This window comes from Salmo trutta, chromosome 30 (assembly GCF_901001165.1).
Source record: "Salmo trutta chromosome 30, fSalTru1.1, whole genome shotgun sequence".
NCBI lineage: Eukaryota > Metazoa > Chordata > Actinopteri > Salmoniformes > Salmonidae > Salmo > Salmo trutta.
In genome coordinates, this window is record NC_042986.1 from 35,340,900 (window position 1) to 35,358,508 (window position 17,609).

The 17,609-nt window shown below is 46.1% G+C and overlaps 1 protein-coding gene across 2 annotated transcripts in view; it reads right to left on the reverse strand.

Annotated features, from left to right (window-relative positions):
- Positions 1-10,392: 10,392 nt before the first annotated feature.
- Positions 10,393-17,609, reverse strand: part of si:dkey-32e6.6 (extracellular matrix protein 2) — a 39,499-nt gene continuing 32,282 nt past the window's right edge. For both annotated transcript variants that reach the window (XM_029723943.1, XM_029723942.1), the window contains exon 10: positions 10,393-11,001. In XM_029723943.1, coding sequence (XP_029579803.1) covers positions 10,827-11,001 — 175 coding nt within the window. In that variant the 3' untranslated portion in view covers positions 10,393-10,826. The remainder of the gene's footprint in view (positions 11,002-17,609) is intronic.

Genomic DNA, 17,609 nt, shown 5'->3' on the forward strand with positions numbered 1-17,609 from the left:
AAACAAACAATATATGTTTCCTCTGAAGGGGGGGGGGTGGTGGATGGGCTAATAATAATACAATTAAAAAGGTTACTACAAGCTTCAGTCCATTGCTCTAGGTGGTGGACACCTTTAGGTGACATGCTATACTCACCAGTCCCACTCCCATTCACAAGGGGGCAATAGCATTTTGTCTTTTAATTTTGTGAAAGAATGGAAGCGTCGCCTTGTCTTGCTAGTAGTAGCTAGCTGGTTTTAGCCTGGCTAGCTGGTTTTAGCCTGGCTAGCTGGTTTTAGCCTGGCTAGCTGTTTTTTTAGCCTGGCTAGCTGTTTTTGTTAGCCTGGCTAGCTGTTTTTTTTTAGCCTGGCTAGCTGTTTTTTTTTAGCCTGGCTAGCTGTTTTTTTTGGCCTGGCTAGCTGGTTTTAGCCTGGCTAGTTTCCCACTGGCAAATATTCTTATACTTTCCATTAGTGACGGGTAACCGAGGCTTTCTGAAGTCTGTGGCTTTCACAAAATGGTGCCAAAAAATGGTTAAATACTCAGAGCTTTTAACACAATGCACATTAGTGAGATCTACTGGTCAGCGTTTGATTTTCATATGGAAGTTTATTCCACAATATATCAAATCTATGTGGCACAGTGGTTAGTTGCGAGTCTTAGCCTGTTATCAGTTACTGTTACAGGTTCTCACCTTCTATCATGCTTCCCTTTTTTGCTGTGAATCCCTTTTTTCTGTTAAACTGTGAATCTATTGGCATTATTTAGGATAGAATCTTATACTTTACTAAATCAAATGTTTTGAACATTAATGTGCAGAATGTGTGGTGTCACAACTATTTTCCAAATAATATGCCTTTGCTGGGATTTGACCATATTCCCTGCTGTCTCTGAGTGTTCTAGTCCCAGAGACCCCAACTCTATGTGCTGAGCTACCATTAAGGTGAGAATGAAAAGTGTCAAGTAGAGGTCGGCGTTTGAAAGCAACTTTGAATGGAAGAAAGCATCGGAACCACGGCAAAATTAGTGAAATCTCGCATTTCGGAACACACGGTTTGAAAAACCACGTGATCAAACGAAGCTTCGGACATCATTGATCACGTGATAATGTTACTTTGAAACGAGCGTTGATACATTGTGTCAAATCAGTAAACTGCATCTGAGCTCCGGTATCAATCGTCCCATCACTACTTGCCGGTGTAACCTAAAACATTATCCCAGTTTGATAAGCTGCTTGTGTATTCATCTCCATATCAGCAAAAAATAGAACATCATCATGTTTTGGTCACAGAGAAAAAAAAGCACATGGCTAGCTAGTTGGCTACAGTAAGTTCTACCATTTCACAATAGCCTGTAATCACTAGTTATTACTTTTAAACAAAAAGTGGTGGATTCTTGTTGTTTGGTTTACTGTTTGAACAGTCACTGAGATTATATTTGGTTATCAATGCAAAATAGGCTACTTTGATGAATAGCCTATATATCCTATAGATCAGATCAAGGAATGAAGTGACAACACTGTCCCCACGGCTGCAGAAAGAATGAAACACGTGTCTCAATTTTCAGGTAGTAAAAAAGTATGTAGAACGCAGAACCATATTACAGGGAGCCGCCTCTCTTGTGAGGAAAAACGACATTGCAATACTCGGAATCTTGCGTCTAGTAGAGTTTCTGGTAAGCTTTAGATGTGGTGTTGATTCCTAACCTTAACCCTAACTCTAACCTGAACCAATTTTGTTGGGTCTATTTTAAGCTGAACTTTATAGAAACTTCAAATGCAGGGTTGTTCATACTTGTGGTGTCCATAGCCAAACCAGAGCCTCCCAGAGACATAGAGATGCTAGGATCGCTCTCCTCTCTTTTTCTCTCTGTCTGTCTCTCTGGTTCCCTTTATTTCTGTCTGTTTCTCTCTCTCTCTTTTTCAATTCAATTTAAGGGCTTTATTGGCATGGGAAACAGTTGTTCTGAAATCTCATTTTAGGGAGCTGTGGTGGTATGGATCATAGAGGTCCTATTAAATTACTAGAGGGGCTATGTCATAAACCCATAAAAGTTCCAGAACCATGCCAATATACCCTCCAAACACCGGCTTCGAGGGCATCACTTTTATACAGGGGGTAACCAACATGTTCAAATAATGATAATGAAATAGTCCCTACACATCTAGGGTTGCAACCCAAGCCGGCTGGACGTTCGTTCTATTGGCTCGGTTGCCAGAGCCGCGACCCAGTCGTTCAGTCTTTTTGTTCTGTATCTATGGACGTGACCCAGTCATTCAGTTTTTTTGTTCTGTATCTATGGACGTGACCCAGTCATTCAGTCTTTTTGTTCTGTATCTATGGACGCGACCCAGTCGTTCAGTCTTTGTTCTGTATCTATGGACGCGACCCAGTCATTCAGTTTTTTTGTTCTGTATCTATGGACGCGACCCAGTCGTTCAGTCTTTTTGTTCTGCATCTATGGACGTGACCCAGTCGTTCAGTCTTTTTGTTCTGTATCTATGGACGTGACCCAGTCATTCAGTCTTTGTTCTGTATCTATGGACGCGACCCAGTCATTCGTTCTAAATGTTCCATACTGGCTGGCAACGTTCTTATCCCTTCCTAGCCAACTTCGGCCAATTTACAGTCACATCAAACAGTGTAGACAGAATAACAACAGTAGCTGCATTTGTTATTAAAGCTGTTTTCTAGTGACATTTATTTGGATACATCCATAACAATGAGCTAATCAGGCCCGATTTCGCCTGGCATAGAAAACGTTCTCTCTCGTTAGGACACTGTTGTTCACACAGCTACCACAATAACTTCAAACTGAAGCTGGAAAGACTGTAAACTAGCTTCGTTTTACCTTTTTTTCAATTGACATTTCTTTGTATATATCCATAAAAATGATGCCAGCTGATTCTTGATTTTGACTGGCTGAGAAACTCTCTCTCTCGTCCCGACTCCCGACCCCTACACGTTCATTAGTATTGGACAGTTAAAGATCGAATTTGAATATTGAAACAGTATTGCAAATGTCGGAGAGACAGACAGCAAGGTTTCTACAAGTCTCCGCTGTTGAAAACGGCATGTCAGTCTAAAAGAAATGTGAGATCATGTCTGATGCTTTTTACAGTGGAGATCAAGTTTATAATGTGCCTGGCTGGGCTGATGAGACAGTGGATTGTGCAGTCAGATGGAACAGAGTAAATAGGCATTTTAACGCCATAGATTTAACTGGTGGTAACTTGTGGAATAGACACCGGCTGGAATGCACTTTTAACCAAAACGCATTCCAGCATTCAGCATTAGACCCACTCGTTGTATAATGGCAGATCATTTGAAAATGAATGTAATCATTACACTTAAACTGTCTGGCTAGTTAGCTAATAAACATATAGTGCAGATAAATTCTTCAATTGCATTGTTTTACACTACTTTAGGCCACAGCATCAACTCCCTTACCAAAATGGCTGACCATGTAATCCATCATAAGAAGGGTCATGTCCATTTTAGTATTCTAATTCCTAATTATTGGTATGGATATATCTCTGTTTTACATTAACTGTCATGTCTGTGGGGCTCATCTACCTGTCCCAGTCCCTCTCCATCTCCCTCCCTCTCTGCCTCTCTCCCTGTCCCTCTCTCTCTCCCTGTCCCTCCCTCCCTCTCTCCCTGTCCCTCTCCTTTTCTCTCTCCCTGTCCCCGTCCCTCTCCATCTCCCTCCCTCCCTCTCTCACTGTCCCTCTCCATCTCCCTTCCTCCCTGTCCCTCCCTCCCTCCCTCTCTCCCTGTCCCTCTCCTTTTCTCTCTCCCTGTCCCCGTCCCTCTCAATCTCCCTCCCTCTCTCTCTCCCTGTCCCTCTCCTTCTCTCCCCCCTACCTCTCTCTCAGTCTGTTTTGTATTTGTCTTTGGCAAGCTGTAGTGTTATTCTATGACTGGTCCTTTGATTCCCCCTCCTCCACAATGCCAGCAACACCCAGATCCCGAGATAAGAGTTAGTTCGCAGCACTCTCCTCCATGTTGGCACCAAGCATCCCATACAAATGAGAAATGTATTCCTCCCGTCAGAAGCAGACATTCATCCATGTTTCTCAAACGTAAAATTTCAAAGGAAAGGTACACCCATTTTGAATGTCACATTGTTTTTGTGCATCTCTGAGTGACATTCTATTGATTCCCTGGGTAATTGTGTGTTTTCATGTGTATCTGAGTGATTGACGTTAAAGTAGGCAGAAATCCGTCCAGTATGACGTAGCACCATGATAAAGTCTCTCTCACTGCACTGGAACCTAATAGGAATATCACTTTTACATCGTCAAAACTTCTATCATACATGTGGGATTTCAGTACCGGCCGATGTCATAACTCGGGAGTATGTCTTCTCTCAAAATGAGCCATTGATCATAGTTCTGCGATATTCCTACTTCTAGAAATGTGTAATTTAACGGAGGGTCTAGCACATTTTTCCTTTTTTGTCTGCCTCTTTAGTCCAGGGTGCGTTGCATGGTGCCGTTGCCAAAGATATTATTATAGAAAGGAGATCGGAATCCAATGAATAAAGGAACTTATAACGCCCCACCCAGCGGACTGTCAACCAATTGCGTTCACGTTGTCATGCTGCCGTCACGCGGTTGCTAAGCTAATCATCACAAAATCCCTTCTCAAGAAACGTGCCTATTTTCCTAGAAGGTACGTAATGTCACGATTCCAAAGCTATACGATACTATAGAGAGAAAGTTAATTATCTCACGTCTCGTAAACTATTTGTAATATTGTACTTCTTGTTGACGAAGTTCGTGCTAATGGCCCATTGACGTAGTGTAGGCAATGTTTCCCATCTGCTCAAAAGTATTTCTCCCGTTGCGAATGTCAGACTCCACTCTGTGAGGCACTTCGTTCTGCAGGTTGAACATGGTGAGATTGTAGAATCCGATTTTACAGGTAACTAACTACTTTACATGTTGATATTGTCAGTGGCATTATTGTGTGTAGCTACATTTGCTAGCCAGTCAGCCCATAGAGAGAGCATTGCATTTTGATTTTGTAGTCGACTTGAGCTGATTTCCACAACGATTTTCCATGTTGCTACCAACCTTATTATAACTCCAAAATGAAACATTTGTTCACAAAAAATATTGTTCTCACATATTAGTGTTGTTTAACACTGTAAATTACAGGAATGAGTGGTTTTGGGTGGATTTTTCCTTTAACTCCACATTTTGAAGGTTAGGGCTAAGTTTACGCATTAACTCTGAAATCTTAAGGTTAGGCATTAACTCCGAATGGTTAAGGTAAGGATTGAGGTTTGAGGTTTGGGTTAGGCTTAAAACAACTTTCTATCTGTGGATTCAAACTTGCAACCTTTGGAATCAGACGCAGAATCAGAGGCAGATGCTTACACCCATCCACCATCCCCGTCCACAACACCCTAGCAAAATCCAAACCTACTTAAAGGTAACAGCTCTCATTGTTGTCCCTAGTGACCGGTTTCCACGTCATCTCCTGAGGTCCTCAGACATGGATGGACGTCAAATACTGACTTGTATCACGGGTGACCTGGCTGACGATGAGTTAGTTCACAGCACTCTTCTCCATGTTGGCACCAAGCATCCCATACAATGAGTTAGTTCACAGCACTCTTCTCCATGTTGGCACCAAGTATCCCATACAATGAGTTAGTTCACAGCACTCTTCTCCATGTTGGCACCAAGCATCCCATACAATGAGTTAGATCACAGCACTCTTCTCCATGTTGGCACCAAGCATCCCATACAATGAGTTAGTTCACAGCACTCTTCTCCATGTTGGCACCAAGCATCCCATACAATGAGTTAGTTCACAGCACTCTTCTCCATGTTGGCACCAGGCATCCCATACAATGAGTTAGATCACAGCACTCTTCTCCATGTTGGCACCAAGCATCCCATACAATGAGTTAGATCACAGCACTCTTCTCCATGTTGGCACCAAGTATCCCATACAATGAGTTAGTTCACAGCACTCTTCTCCATGTTGGCACCAAGCATCCCATACAATGAGTTAGTTCACAGCACTCTTCTCCATGTTGGCACCAAGCATCCCATACAATGAGTTAGTTCACAGCACTATCCTCTATGTTGGCACCAAGCATCCCATACAATGAGTTAGTTCACAGCACTATCCTCCATGTTGGCACCAAGCATCCCATACAATGAGTTAGTTCACAGCACTATCCTCTATGTTGGCACCAAGCATCCCATACAATGAGTTAGTTCACAGCACTCTTCTCCATGTTGGCACCAAGCATCCCATACAATGGAATTACTCCTTGGAACTCTCTATACCAACCAGACCTACTTAAAAGTATTTGAGGTGCGCTTGATTTGATGATGGAGGAACTTGAATGCACACTCACAGTAATCCCAACTGCTGTATATGTACTGTTCTCCCTTGTTATTGCTCCACCCCTCTCTCTCTCTCTCTTTTGGTTGATTATGGTACAGGTCTGTAGTTTGAACTGCTCTTTTTGTCTTCTGTTCTGTCGAAAGTACATTTCTCTAGAGATCAGCATAACTGTGTGTGTTATTTGGACCCCTCTGTGTGACCTCTCACTTTCTCTGTCTGTTTCTTCTTTTAACCTCTGTCTCTACTTCTCTGTCCTCTATTTATTGTCCTCTATGAGTCAAATTGAGGAATGCTTTGCCAGCCCCACTAGCTGCCCTTGTCTCTTTCTCTCTCTCTGTGTGTGTGGTGGATGTGTGAGAGAGAGGAATGCTTTGCCAGCCCCACTAGCTGCCTGTGTGTGTGTGTGTGTGTGTGTGTGTGTGTGTGTGTGTGTGTGTGTGTGTGTGTGTGTGTGTGTGTGTGTGTGTGTGTGCGTGTGTGTGTGTGCGTGTGAGAGAGAGGAATGCTTTGCCAGCCCCACTAGCTGCCTGTGTGTGTGTGTGTGTGTGTGTGTGTGTGTGTGTGTGTGTGTGTGTGTGTGTGTGTGTGTGTGTGTGTGTGTGTGTGCGCGTGCGAGAGAGAGGAATGCTTTGCCTGTCCCGCTAGCTTCCCTGCGCTGTGTGTGTACTGGCCGTTTTTATTTTAGCAGTGAGGGCTCCCCTCCTCCTCCAATAACAAACACAGGAAGCGGCTGTCGCCGGGTAGAACAGACGTAGCGAGGGGGAAGAAAAGCATGTCGTTTCTCAGGTCAAACTCTAACTAAACTCTGACAAACTGTGGCTCTCTCTTTACGACGAAATGAAACATCTGTTCAGAGCTGTAGAATGTTGGTTCAACACTAATATGTTCATTGGATGTGTGGAATGAGTAAGGTTGAAGTAGCAGGTCTGTTAAATTCAAATTATTTCAATTCAAATTCAGTTCAAGTTACTGTTTTGGCCATTTTACTGACATTTTTGTGAGTAGAAACGAGAGATGTGTGTGTAGTGTCTGTGTCCGAGTTTGCGTGGGCATGTGTATTTGTGTGTGTGTGTGTGTGTGTGTGTGTGTGTGTGTGTCCAAGTTTGCGTGGGCATGTGTATTTGTGTGTGTGTGTGTGTGTGTGTGTGTGCGCGCATGCGTATGTAGTGTGTGTGTATTGTCTGTGCGTGCATGCGTATGTAGTGTGTGTGTATTGTCTGTGCGTGCATGCGTATGTAGTGTGTGTGTATTGTCTGTGCGTGCATGCGTATGTAGTGTGTGTGTATTGTCTGTGCGTGCTATGTCAGGTGTGTAAATGTAGATGCGTCGCGTGGTGGTTTCTTAGACAGTAGTGTACTCTGCCTCTAAATGACTATAATTATGGAGACCTCACCACATGCACAAGACTAAGAGGTCAAATATAACAACGCGTGTGTAGAAGGGAGAATAAGGAAAGAACTAGACAATGAGACGCTCTCCCTTTACTCCCCTCTCTCCCCCTCTCCCTTTCACATACTGTACTCACCTCCTCCCTCTCCTCCCTCTCCCTTTCACATACTGTACACACCTCCTCTCTCTCCTCTCGCCCTTTCACATACTGTACTCACCTCCTCCCTCTCCTCTCTCCCTTTCACATACTGTACTCACATCCTCTCTCTCCTCTCTCCCTTTCACATACTGTACTCCTCTCCTCCCTCTCCTCTCTCCCTTTCACATACTGTACTCGCCTCCTCTTCCTCCTCTCTCTCTCCCTGCCTCTCCCCCTCTCCCATACTGTACTCACCTCCTCTCTCTCCCCCTCTCATACTATACTCACCTCCCCCCTCTCTCCCTTTCACATACTATACTGACCTCCTCTCTCTCTCCCCCCTGCCTCTCCCCTCTCACATACTATACTCACCTCCTCTCTACCTCCCACCCCCTCTCTCCCCTCACTATACTCACCTCCCCCCTCCCTCCTCTCCCTTTCACATTCTATACTCACCTCCTCTCTACCTCCCACCTCTCTCTCTGATAAGGGTGGTGTGTATGCAACAGTAGTGTCCGTGGAGGTCCTTCTGTTCTTCATTTAAACCCTGACAGAGAACTGCTTATGAAACGCAATGCCTCCACTTTGCCAGAGCAATTGCACCGCCTGTATTTTTTTATTTAACCTTTATTTAAGTAGGCAAGTCAGTTAAGAACACATTATTATTTACAATGACGGCCTACCCCGGCCAAACCCGGACGACACTGGGCCAATTGTGCGTCGCCCTATGGGACTTCCAATCACAACCGGATGTGACACAGCCTGGATTCGAACCAGGGACTGTAGTGACGCATCTTGCACTGAGATGCAGTGCCTTAGACTGCTGCGCCACTCAGGAGCCTGTAAAGCAATGTACGTTTATTTCATGGCCACGACAGTATATGTGGATTCTGATCATTTGTTATGTAAATTATATAATTTATGCGCACACTCACACATGCACGCACATGCACGAAAACACACACAGCTCAGCTAGGATGTCCGACAACTGGGGAGCACTGGCAGAAGAATGGGTCATTGTGAACTTTTTTATAACTGTTGAATACATGTAACAGAGAGAGAGGGGAGGGTGAACAACCGAAAGAACATTGAGATTCGTAAAGTCACTTTGTCAATAAGGTTGGCAGGACACCAGGGCTCCTGCGGCTTCAGTTCCCAAATAGGAGAGCATCTCAGAACCCGCTCCAGCTGTCCAACTCCCTCTGTCTCTCCTCCCTTCTCACTCTCCATTACTGCCGACTTAACTCTCTGTGAGAGAATACTGCTCCAGTTCTGAGCTCAGAACACATCTCCTCTCCTCTGCCTCCTCTCCTCTGCCCTGCTCTCCTCCTCTCCACTGCCCTGCTCTCCTCCTCTCCTCTGCCCTGCTCTCCTCCTCTCCTCTGCCCTGCTCTCCTCCTCTCCTCTGCCCTCCTCTCCTCTGCCCTCCTCCTCTCCTCTGCCCTCCTCTCCTCCTCTGGCCTCCTGTCTTCTGCCCTCCTCTCCTTCTCTCCTCTGCCCTGCTCTCCTCCTCTCCTCTGCCCTCCTCTCCTTCTTTCCTCTGCCCTCCTCTCCTCCTCCTTCTCTCCTCTGCCCTCCTCTCCTCTGCCCTCCTTCTCTCCTCTGCCCTCCTCTCCTCCTCTGGCCTCCTGTCCTCTGCCCTCCTCTCCTTCTCTCCTCTGCCCTCCTCTCCTCCTCTGGCCTCCTGTCCTCTGCCCTCCTCTCCTTCTCTCCTCTGCCCTCCTTCTCTCCTCTGCCCTCCTCTCCTTCTCTCCTCCCCTCCTCCTCTCCCCTGCCCTCCTCTGCCCTCCTCTCCTCTGCCTTCCTCTACTCCTCTCCTCCCCTCCTCCTCTCCCCTGCCCTCCTCTGCCCTCCTGTCCTCTGCCCTCCTCTCCTTCTCTCCTCTGCCCTCCTCTCCTTCTCTCCTCCCCTCCTCCTCTCCCCTGCCCTCCTCTGCCCTCCTCTCCTCTGCCTTCCTCTACTCCCCTCCTCCTCTCCCCTGCCCTCCTCTGCCCTCCTCTCCTCTGCCTTCCTCTACTCCTCTCCTCTGCCCTCCTCTACTCCTCTCCTCTGCCCTCCTCTCCTTATTTGCCCTTGTTCCTCCTCTCCTCCTCTGCCTCCTCTTTACAGTGTATTTGTATTCTCTCAACAGGGCAGCTAGTCTGAACAGCTCTCTTTCTTGTCTTTCTATGTTCATGTCTCTCTCTTTCCCCTTTTCCCTCTTTCTCTCCAGCTGCTAACCCAAATAATGAATCCTGCTCACACACTCGCTACCTCTAACCCTCTCTGACGTGCACAAACACACACGTACACATACACACAGACACAAGTGTGCACACACACACACACACACACACAAAACCTGTCTTCTGCCCTTCCTCCAACACATACACACTCCCTTCCACCTCGTGCCACAGTCTATGATGCCATCCCTGTCAGCTCAGACACACAGAGAAAGACTCCCTCCCCAACCCTAACCCTGCCACCCAGGCTGACCTGACCCTCTATGTTTTCACATGACAGGATGCGTCAGAAGCTGCTGGAGATGTTTATATGGCTGGACTCGGGGTGGAGAACATGTATGATGTTTATATTCTTTCCCAATGTTCCCTCAGATCTCCCACTGACACTGTTACCCTGTTACCCCTGGTATACGTCTAACCTGCCCCAAGACTAACCTCCCCCAGACCCTTAAATACACAGGATGGAATAGCTGTTATTTCAGATTCTCTCTCAACCGCTAGAGCATTTACATACACAGAAATCAGTAGTTTCATTTCAGTTAGAGTAACACAACTGTACTGATACAAATTAGTATCTTTATCATCATCGTCATCGACTGAGACATCACAAACACGAGTTTACATACATGACTAGAAGACATAGGTGATTAGTGAAGAAAGGGAGGTGGGGAAATAGGGAGGTTTAATGATGGTTCAGTGGAACATCTATAAATGGAGAAGCTGGTCTACACTTCGTGTATGTGTTCCTGGGGCTGTGTGACCACACTACTAGGGTCTTGAATACAGTTGAAGGTAGTGGAGGGGATCTCTTCCTCTATAAGGTTGTTCTCCAGGTGGAGAGAGGCCAGGGCCGAACGCACCGCCACACGAGAGTGACACACCGACCCCACCGCCACAGACCTGCAAGCAACACACACAGTGTAATAACGTTATTTAATGTGTACTCTTGTGAATACGTGTCTGTGCTTGTCTGACGGCCCCTCTGGGCGCCCTGCCAAAACAATCATTCTGATTGGATAATTAGCCTGAGATTAGTTCTGTGCTCTAACAGGACGGCGACGTGAGTTCCCTCACCGATACTGGACTCTGTGATTGGTTCTTACATATAGGCTCTGTGATTGGTTCTTATATAGCCTCAGGGAGAGGGCAGTGCCAGACGAACTCAACTGATCCTGACGCTGTGGTCGCTTCAGTCTCACATTTTCCTTTGATGAGTTGTGGTAATAGCTAAAGCCATCATGGTCTTAATGTACTCAAACCTGATTTTACATTTATACAGTACCAGTCAAAAGTTTGGACACACCTACTCATTTATATATTTGTACTACTTTCTACATTGTAGAATAAAAGGGAATACATCAAAACTATGAAATAAGACATATGGAATCATGTAGTAACCAAAAAAGTGTTAAACAAATCAAAATATATTTTATATTTGAGATTCTTCAAAGTAGCCACCCTTTGCCTTGATGACAGCTTTGCACACTCTTGGCATTCTCTCAACCAGCTTCATGGGTAGTCACCTGGAATGCATTTCAATTAACAGGTGTGCCTTGTTAAAAGTAAATTTGTGTTGTTAATGCATTTGAGCCAATCAGTTGTGTTGTGACAATGTAGGGGTGGTATACAGAATATAGCCCTATTTGGTAAAAGACCAAGTCCATATTATTGCAAGAACAGCTCAAATAAGCAAAGAGAAACGACAGTCCATCAATACTTTAAGACATGAAGGTCAGTCAATACGTAACATTTCAGGAACTTTGAAAGTTTCTTCAAGTGCAGTCGCAAAAACCATCAAGCCCTATGATGAAACTGGCTCTCATGAGGACCGCCACAGGAAAGGAAGACCCAGAGTTACCTCTGCTGCAGAGGATAAGTTAATTAGTTACCAGCCTCAGAAATTGCAGCCCAAATAAATGCTTCACAGAGTTCAAGTAACAGACACATCTCAACATCAACTGTTCAGAGGAGATTGCGTGAATCAGGCCTTCATGGTCGAATTGCTGCAAAGTAAGCATTACTAAAAGACACCAATAAGAAGAGGAGACTTCCTTGGGCCAAGAAACACGAGCAATGGACATTAGACCGGAGGAAATCTGGTCTGATGAGTCCAAATTTTAGATTTTTGGTACCAACCGCCGTGTCTTTGTGAGACGCAGAGTAGGTGAATGGATGTTCTCTGCATGTGTAGTTCCCACCGTGAAGCATGGAGGAGGAGGTGTGATGGTGTTTTGCTGGTGACACTGTCTTGATTTATTTAGAATTCAAGGCACACTTAACCAGCATGGCTACCACAGCATTCTGCAGCGATACGCCATCCCATCTGGTTTGCGCTTTGTGGGACTGTCATTTGTTTTTCAACAGGACAATGACCCAACACACCTCCAAGCTACATAAGGGCTATTTGACCAAAAAGGAGAGTGATGGAGTGCTGCATCAAATGACCTGGCCTCCACAATCACCCGACATCAACCCAATATTTTTTTTATTTCACCTTCATTTAACCAGGTAGGCCAATTGAGAACAAGTTCTCATTTACAACTGCGACCTGGCCAAGATAAAGCAAAGCAGTGCGACACAAACAACAACATAAAGTTACACATGGAATAAACACAGTCAATAACACAATAGAAAAAATCTATATACAGTGTGTGCAAATGAGGTAAGATTAAGGACGTAAGGCAATAAATAGGCCGTAGTGGCGAAGTAATTACAATTTAGCAATTAACACTGGAATGATAGATGTGCAGAAGATGAATGTGCAAGTGGAGATACTGGGCTGCAAAGGAGAATAAAAAAATAATAACAATATGGGGATGAGGTAGTTGGATGGGCTGTGTACAGGTGCAATGATCTGTGAGCTGCTCTGACAGATGATGCTTAAAGTTTGTGAGGGAGATATGAGTCTCCAGCTTCAGTGATTTTTGCAATTCATTCCAGTCATCGGCAGCAGAGAACTGGAAGGAAAGGTGGCGAAAGGAGAAATTGGTGACTAGTGAAATATACCTGCTGAAGCGCGTGCTACGGGTGGATGCTGCTATGGTGACCAGTGTGCTGAGATAAGGCGGGGCTTTACTTAGCAAAGACTTATAGATGACCTGGAGCCAGTGGGTGTGGCGACAAATATGAAGCGAGGGCCAGCCAACGAGAGCATACAGGTCGCAGTGGTGGGTAGTATATGGGGCTTTGGTGACAAAACGGATGGAACTGTGATAGACTGCATCCAATTTGCTGAGTAGAGTGTTGGAGGCTATTTTGTAACATTGCCGAAGTCAAGGATCGGTAGGATAGTCAGTTTTACGAGGGTATGTTTGGAAGCATGAGTAAAGGATGCTTTGTTGTGAAATAGGAAGCCAATTCTAGATTTCCTTTTGGATTGGAGATGCTTAATGTGAGTCTGGAAGGAGAGTTTACAGTCTAGCCAGACACCCAGGTATTTGTAGTTGTCCACATATTCGAAGTCAGAACCGTCCAGAGTAGTGATGCTGGACGGGCGGGCAGGTGTGGGCAGCGATCGGTTGAAGAGCATGCATTTAGTTTTACTTGCATTTAAGAGCAGTTGGAGGTCACGGAAGATGTGTTGTATGGCATTGAAGCTCGTCTGGAGGTTAGTTAAGTGTCCAAAGAAAGGCCAGAAGTATACAGAATGGTGTCGTCTGCGTAGAGGTGGATCAGAGAATCACCAGCAGCAAGAGCGACATCATTGATGCATACAGAGAAAAGAGTCGGCTCAAGAATTGAACCCTGTGGCACCCCCAGAGACTGCCAGACATCTGGACAGCAGGCCCTCTGATTTGACACACTGACCTCTGTCTGAGAAGTAGTTGGTGAACCAGGCGAGGCAGTCATTTGAGAAGCCAAGGCTGTTGAGTCTGCCGATAAGAATGTGGTGATGGACAGTCGAAAGCCTTTGCCAGGTCGATGAATACGGCTGCACAGTATTGTCTTTTATTGATGGCGGTTAAGATATCGTTTTGGATAATGAGCATGATTGAGGTGCACCCATGACCAGCTCGGAAACCAGATTGCATAGCAGAGAAGGTACGGTGGGATTCGAAATGGTCAGTTATCTGTTTGTTAACTTGGCTTTGGAAGACCTTAGAAAGGCAGGGTAGGATAGACATAGGTCTGTAAAAGTTTGGGTCTAGAGTGTCTCCCCCCTCTTCGAACCGCGCCAGCTTTCCAATCTTTGGGGATCTCAGACGATATGAAAGAGTGGTTGAACAGACTAGTAATAGGCTTTGCAACAATTGCGGTGGATAATTTTAGAGAGGGTCCAGATTGTCTAGCCCGGCTGATTTGTAGGGGTCCAGATTTTGCAACTCTTTCAGAACATCAGTTATCTGGATTCGGGTGAAGGAGAAATGGAGGAGGCTTGGACAAGTTGCTGTGGGGGGTGCAGGGCTGTTGACCGGGGTAGCCAGGTGGAAAGCATGGCCAGCCGTAGAAAAATGTTTTTTGAAATTCTCAATTATCATGGATTTATCGGTGGTGACAGTGTTTCCTAGCCTCAGTGCAGTGGGCAGCTGGGAGGAGGTGCTCTTATTCTCAATGGACTTTACAGTGTCCCAGAACTTTTTGGAGTTTGTGCTACAGGATGCAAATTTATGTTTGAAAAAGCTAGCCTTTGCTTTCCTAACTGCCTGTGTATATTGGTTCCTAACTTCTCTGAAAAGTTGCATATCGCAGGGGCTATTCGGTGCTAATGTGGTACGCCACAGGATGTTTTTGTGCTGGTCAAGGGCAGTCAGGTCTGGAGTGAACCAAGGGCTATATCTGTTCCTGGTTCTACATTTTTTGAATGGGGCATGCTTATTTAAGATGGCGAGGAAAGCACTTTTAAAGAATAACCTGGCATCCTCTACTGACGGAATGAGGTCAATATCCTTCCAGGATACCCGGGCCAGGTCGATTAGAAAGGCCTGCTCGCTGAAGTGTTTTAGGAAGCGTTTGACAGTGATGAGGGATGGTCGTTTGACTGCAGACCCATTACGGATGCAGGCAATGAAGCAGTGATCTCTGAGATCCTGGTTGAAGACAGCAGAGGTGTATTTAGAGAGTAGGTTGGTCAGGATGATAGCTATGAATGTGCCCGTGTTTACGGATTTGGGGTTGTACCTGGTAGGTTCATTGATCATTTGTGTGAGATTGAGGTCAACTAGCTTAGATTGTAGGACGGCCGGGGTGTTAAGCATGTCCCAGTTTAGGTCACCTAACAGTACAAGCTCTGAAGATAGATGGGGGGCAATCAATTCACATATGGTGTCCAGGGCACAGCTGGGGGCTGAAGGTGGTCTATAACAAGCGGCAACGGTGAGAGACTTGTTTCTGGAAAGATGGATTTTTAGAAGTAGAAGCTCGAATTGTTTGGGCACAGACCTGGATAGCCTGCAGAGTTCTGTCATACTATCTCTGCAGTAGATTGCAACTCCACCCCCTTTGGCAGTTCTATCTTGTCGGAAAATTTTATAGTTAGGGTTGATTTTTGGTGGCCTTCCTAAGCCAGGATTCAGACACGGCTAGGACATCCGGGTTGGCAGAGTGTGCTAAAGCAGTGAATAAAACAAACTTAGGGAGGAGACTTCTAATGTTAACATGCATGAAACCAAGGCTTTTACGGTTACAGAAGTCAACAAATGAGAGCGCCTGGGGAATGGGAGTGGAGCTAGGCGCTGCAGGGCCTGGATTAACCTCTACATCACCAGAGGAACAGAGTAGGAGTAGGATAAGGGTACGGCTAAAGGCTATACTGGTCGTCTAGTGCGTTCGGAACAGAGAGTAAAAGGAGCAGGTTTCCGGGAACGGAAGAATAGATTCAAGGCATAATGTACAGACAAGGTTATGGTAGGATGTGAATACAGTGGAGGTAAACTTAGGCATTGAGTGACGATGAGAGAGGTTTTGTCTCTAGAGACACCATTTAAACCAGGTGAGGTCACCGCATGTATGGGAGGTGGAACAAAAGGGCTAGCTAAGGCATATTGAGCAGGGCTGGAGGCTCTACAGTGAAATAAGACAATAATCACTAACCAAAACATCAATGGACAAGGCATATTGACATTAGGGAGAGACATGCATAGCCAAGTGATCATAGGGACCAGTGAGTAGCTAGGCGAGCTGGAGACGTAGCGATTTAGACAGCTAGCGGGTCAGGGCTAGCAGGCTAGCAGAAGGGCCTTTGGGGGGGCGTCGCGATGGAAGAATCTTGTAGCCCCCTCGGACGGTTACGTCGGCAGACCAGTTGTGATGGATCAGCAGGGCTCTTTGTAGGCAGTAAAAGGGTCCAGGCCAATTGGCAAAATAGTTATTGTAGCCCAAGAAATTGGCTGATGGACCTCTTCAGCTAACAGTCCGATATGCCCTAGACAGCTAGCGGGCTGCGGCTAACAGACTAGCGGATGGTCCTTACATTTTACATTTACATTTGAGTCATTTAGCAGACGCTCTTATCCAGAGCGACTTACAGTAGTGAATGCATACATTTCCTACATTTTTTTCTCCGTACTGGTCCCCCGTGGGAATCCTTCAGGAGACGTCGTGACAGAGGAGCCTGTTGAAACCCCCTCGGGCGGATTACGTTGGTAGACCAGTCGTGATGGATCGGCGGGGCTCCATGTCGGCAGTAAAAGGGGTCCAGACCAATTGGCAAAATAGGTATTATAGCCCAAGGAGTGGCTGATGGACCTCTTCAGCTAGCTGGGAGATGGGCCTAGCACCAGGCTAGTTCCTGGCTAACTGGTGCTTGCTTCGGGACAGAGACGTTAGCCAGGAGTAGCCACTCGGATAGCAGCTAGCTAGCTGCGCTGATCCAGGTGAAAAGGTTCAGAGCTTGTGGTAGGAATCCGGAGATATGGAGATTTGGTGGAGAAAAGCAGTCCGGTATGCTCTGGGTTGAATCGTGCTGTGCAGACTGGCAGGAGTTGACCGGGCTAAGGTTAGCTGTTGACTGCTAGCAGTGGCTAACTGACTACTAGCTAGTAGCTAGTTAGCTGGCTAGCTTCTGTTGGGGGTTCCGGTTTGTGTTCATGGACAGTCCAGCAGGCATCGGCTGTGTAGCCGAGTCATCATAGGGTCCATTGAGCAGCACTAGATGAAACATGGGAACAGTTCGGTAGTCGATTACTACGTTGAGCAAGCGGGAGACACGGCGTTTAGGGCTAGCAGATGGATCATCACCAAACATCCTCGACGCAGAGGCCGGTTGAGAGCACATTGGCCGAGTTACGTCAGCAGACCAGTTGTGATGGATCGGCGGAGCTCCGTGTCGACAAAGGGTCCAGGCCAATTGGCAAGAGAAGTGTTGTAGTTGGTGTCCTTCGTTTGCTAGCCGGGAGATGGGCCAAGCTCGGGGCTAACTGGTGCATGCTTCTGGACAAGGGCGTTAGCCACAATAGCTCATTGGTAGCAACTAGATAGCTGCGAAGATCCGGTGTAATGGTCCAGAGCTTGCGGCAGGAGTCCGGTGATGTAGTGGAAAAAAGCAGTCTGATGTGCTTATGGCAGGTATT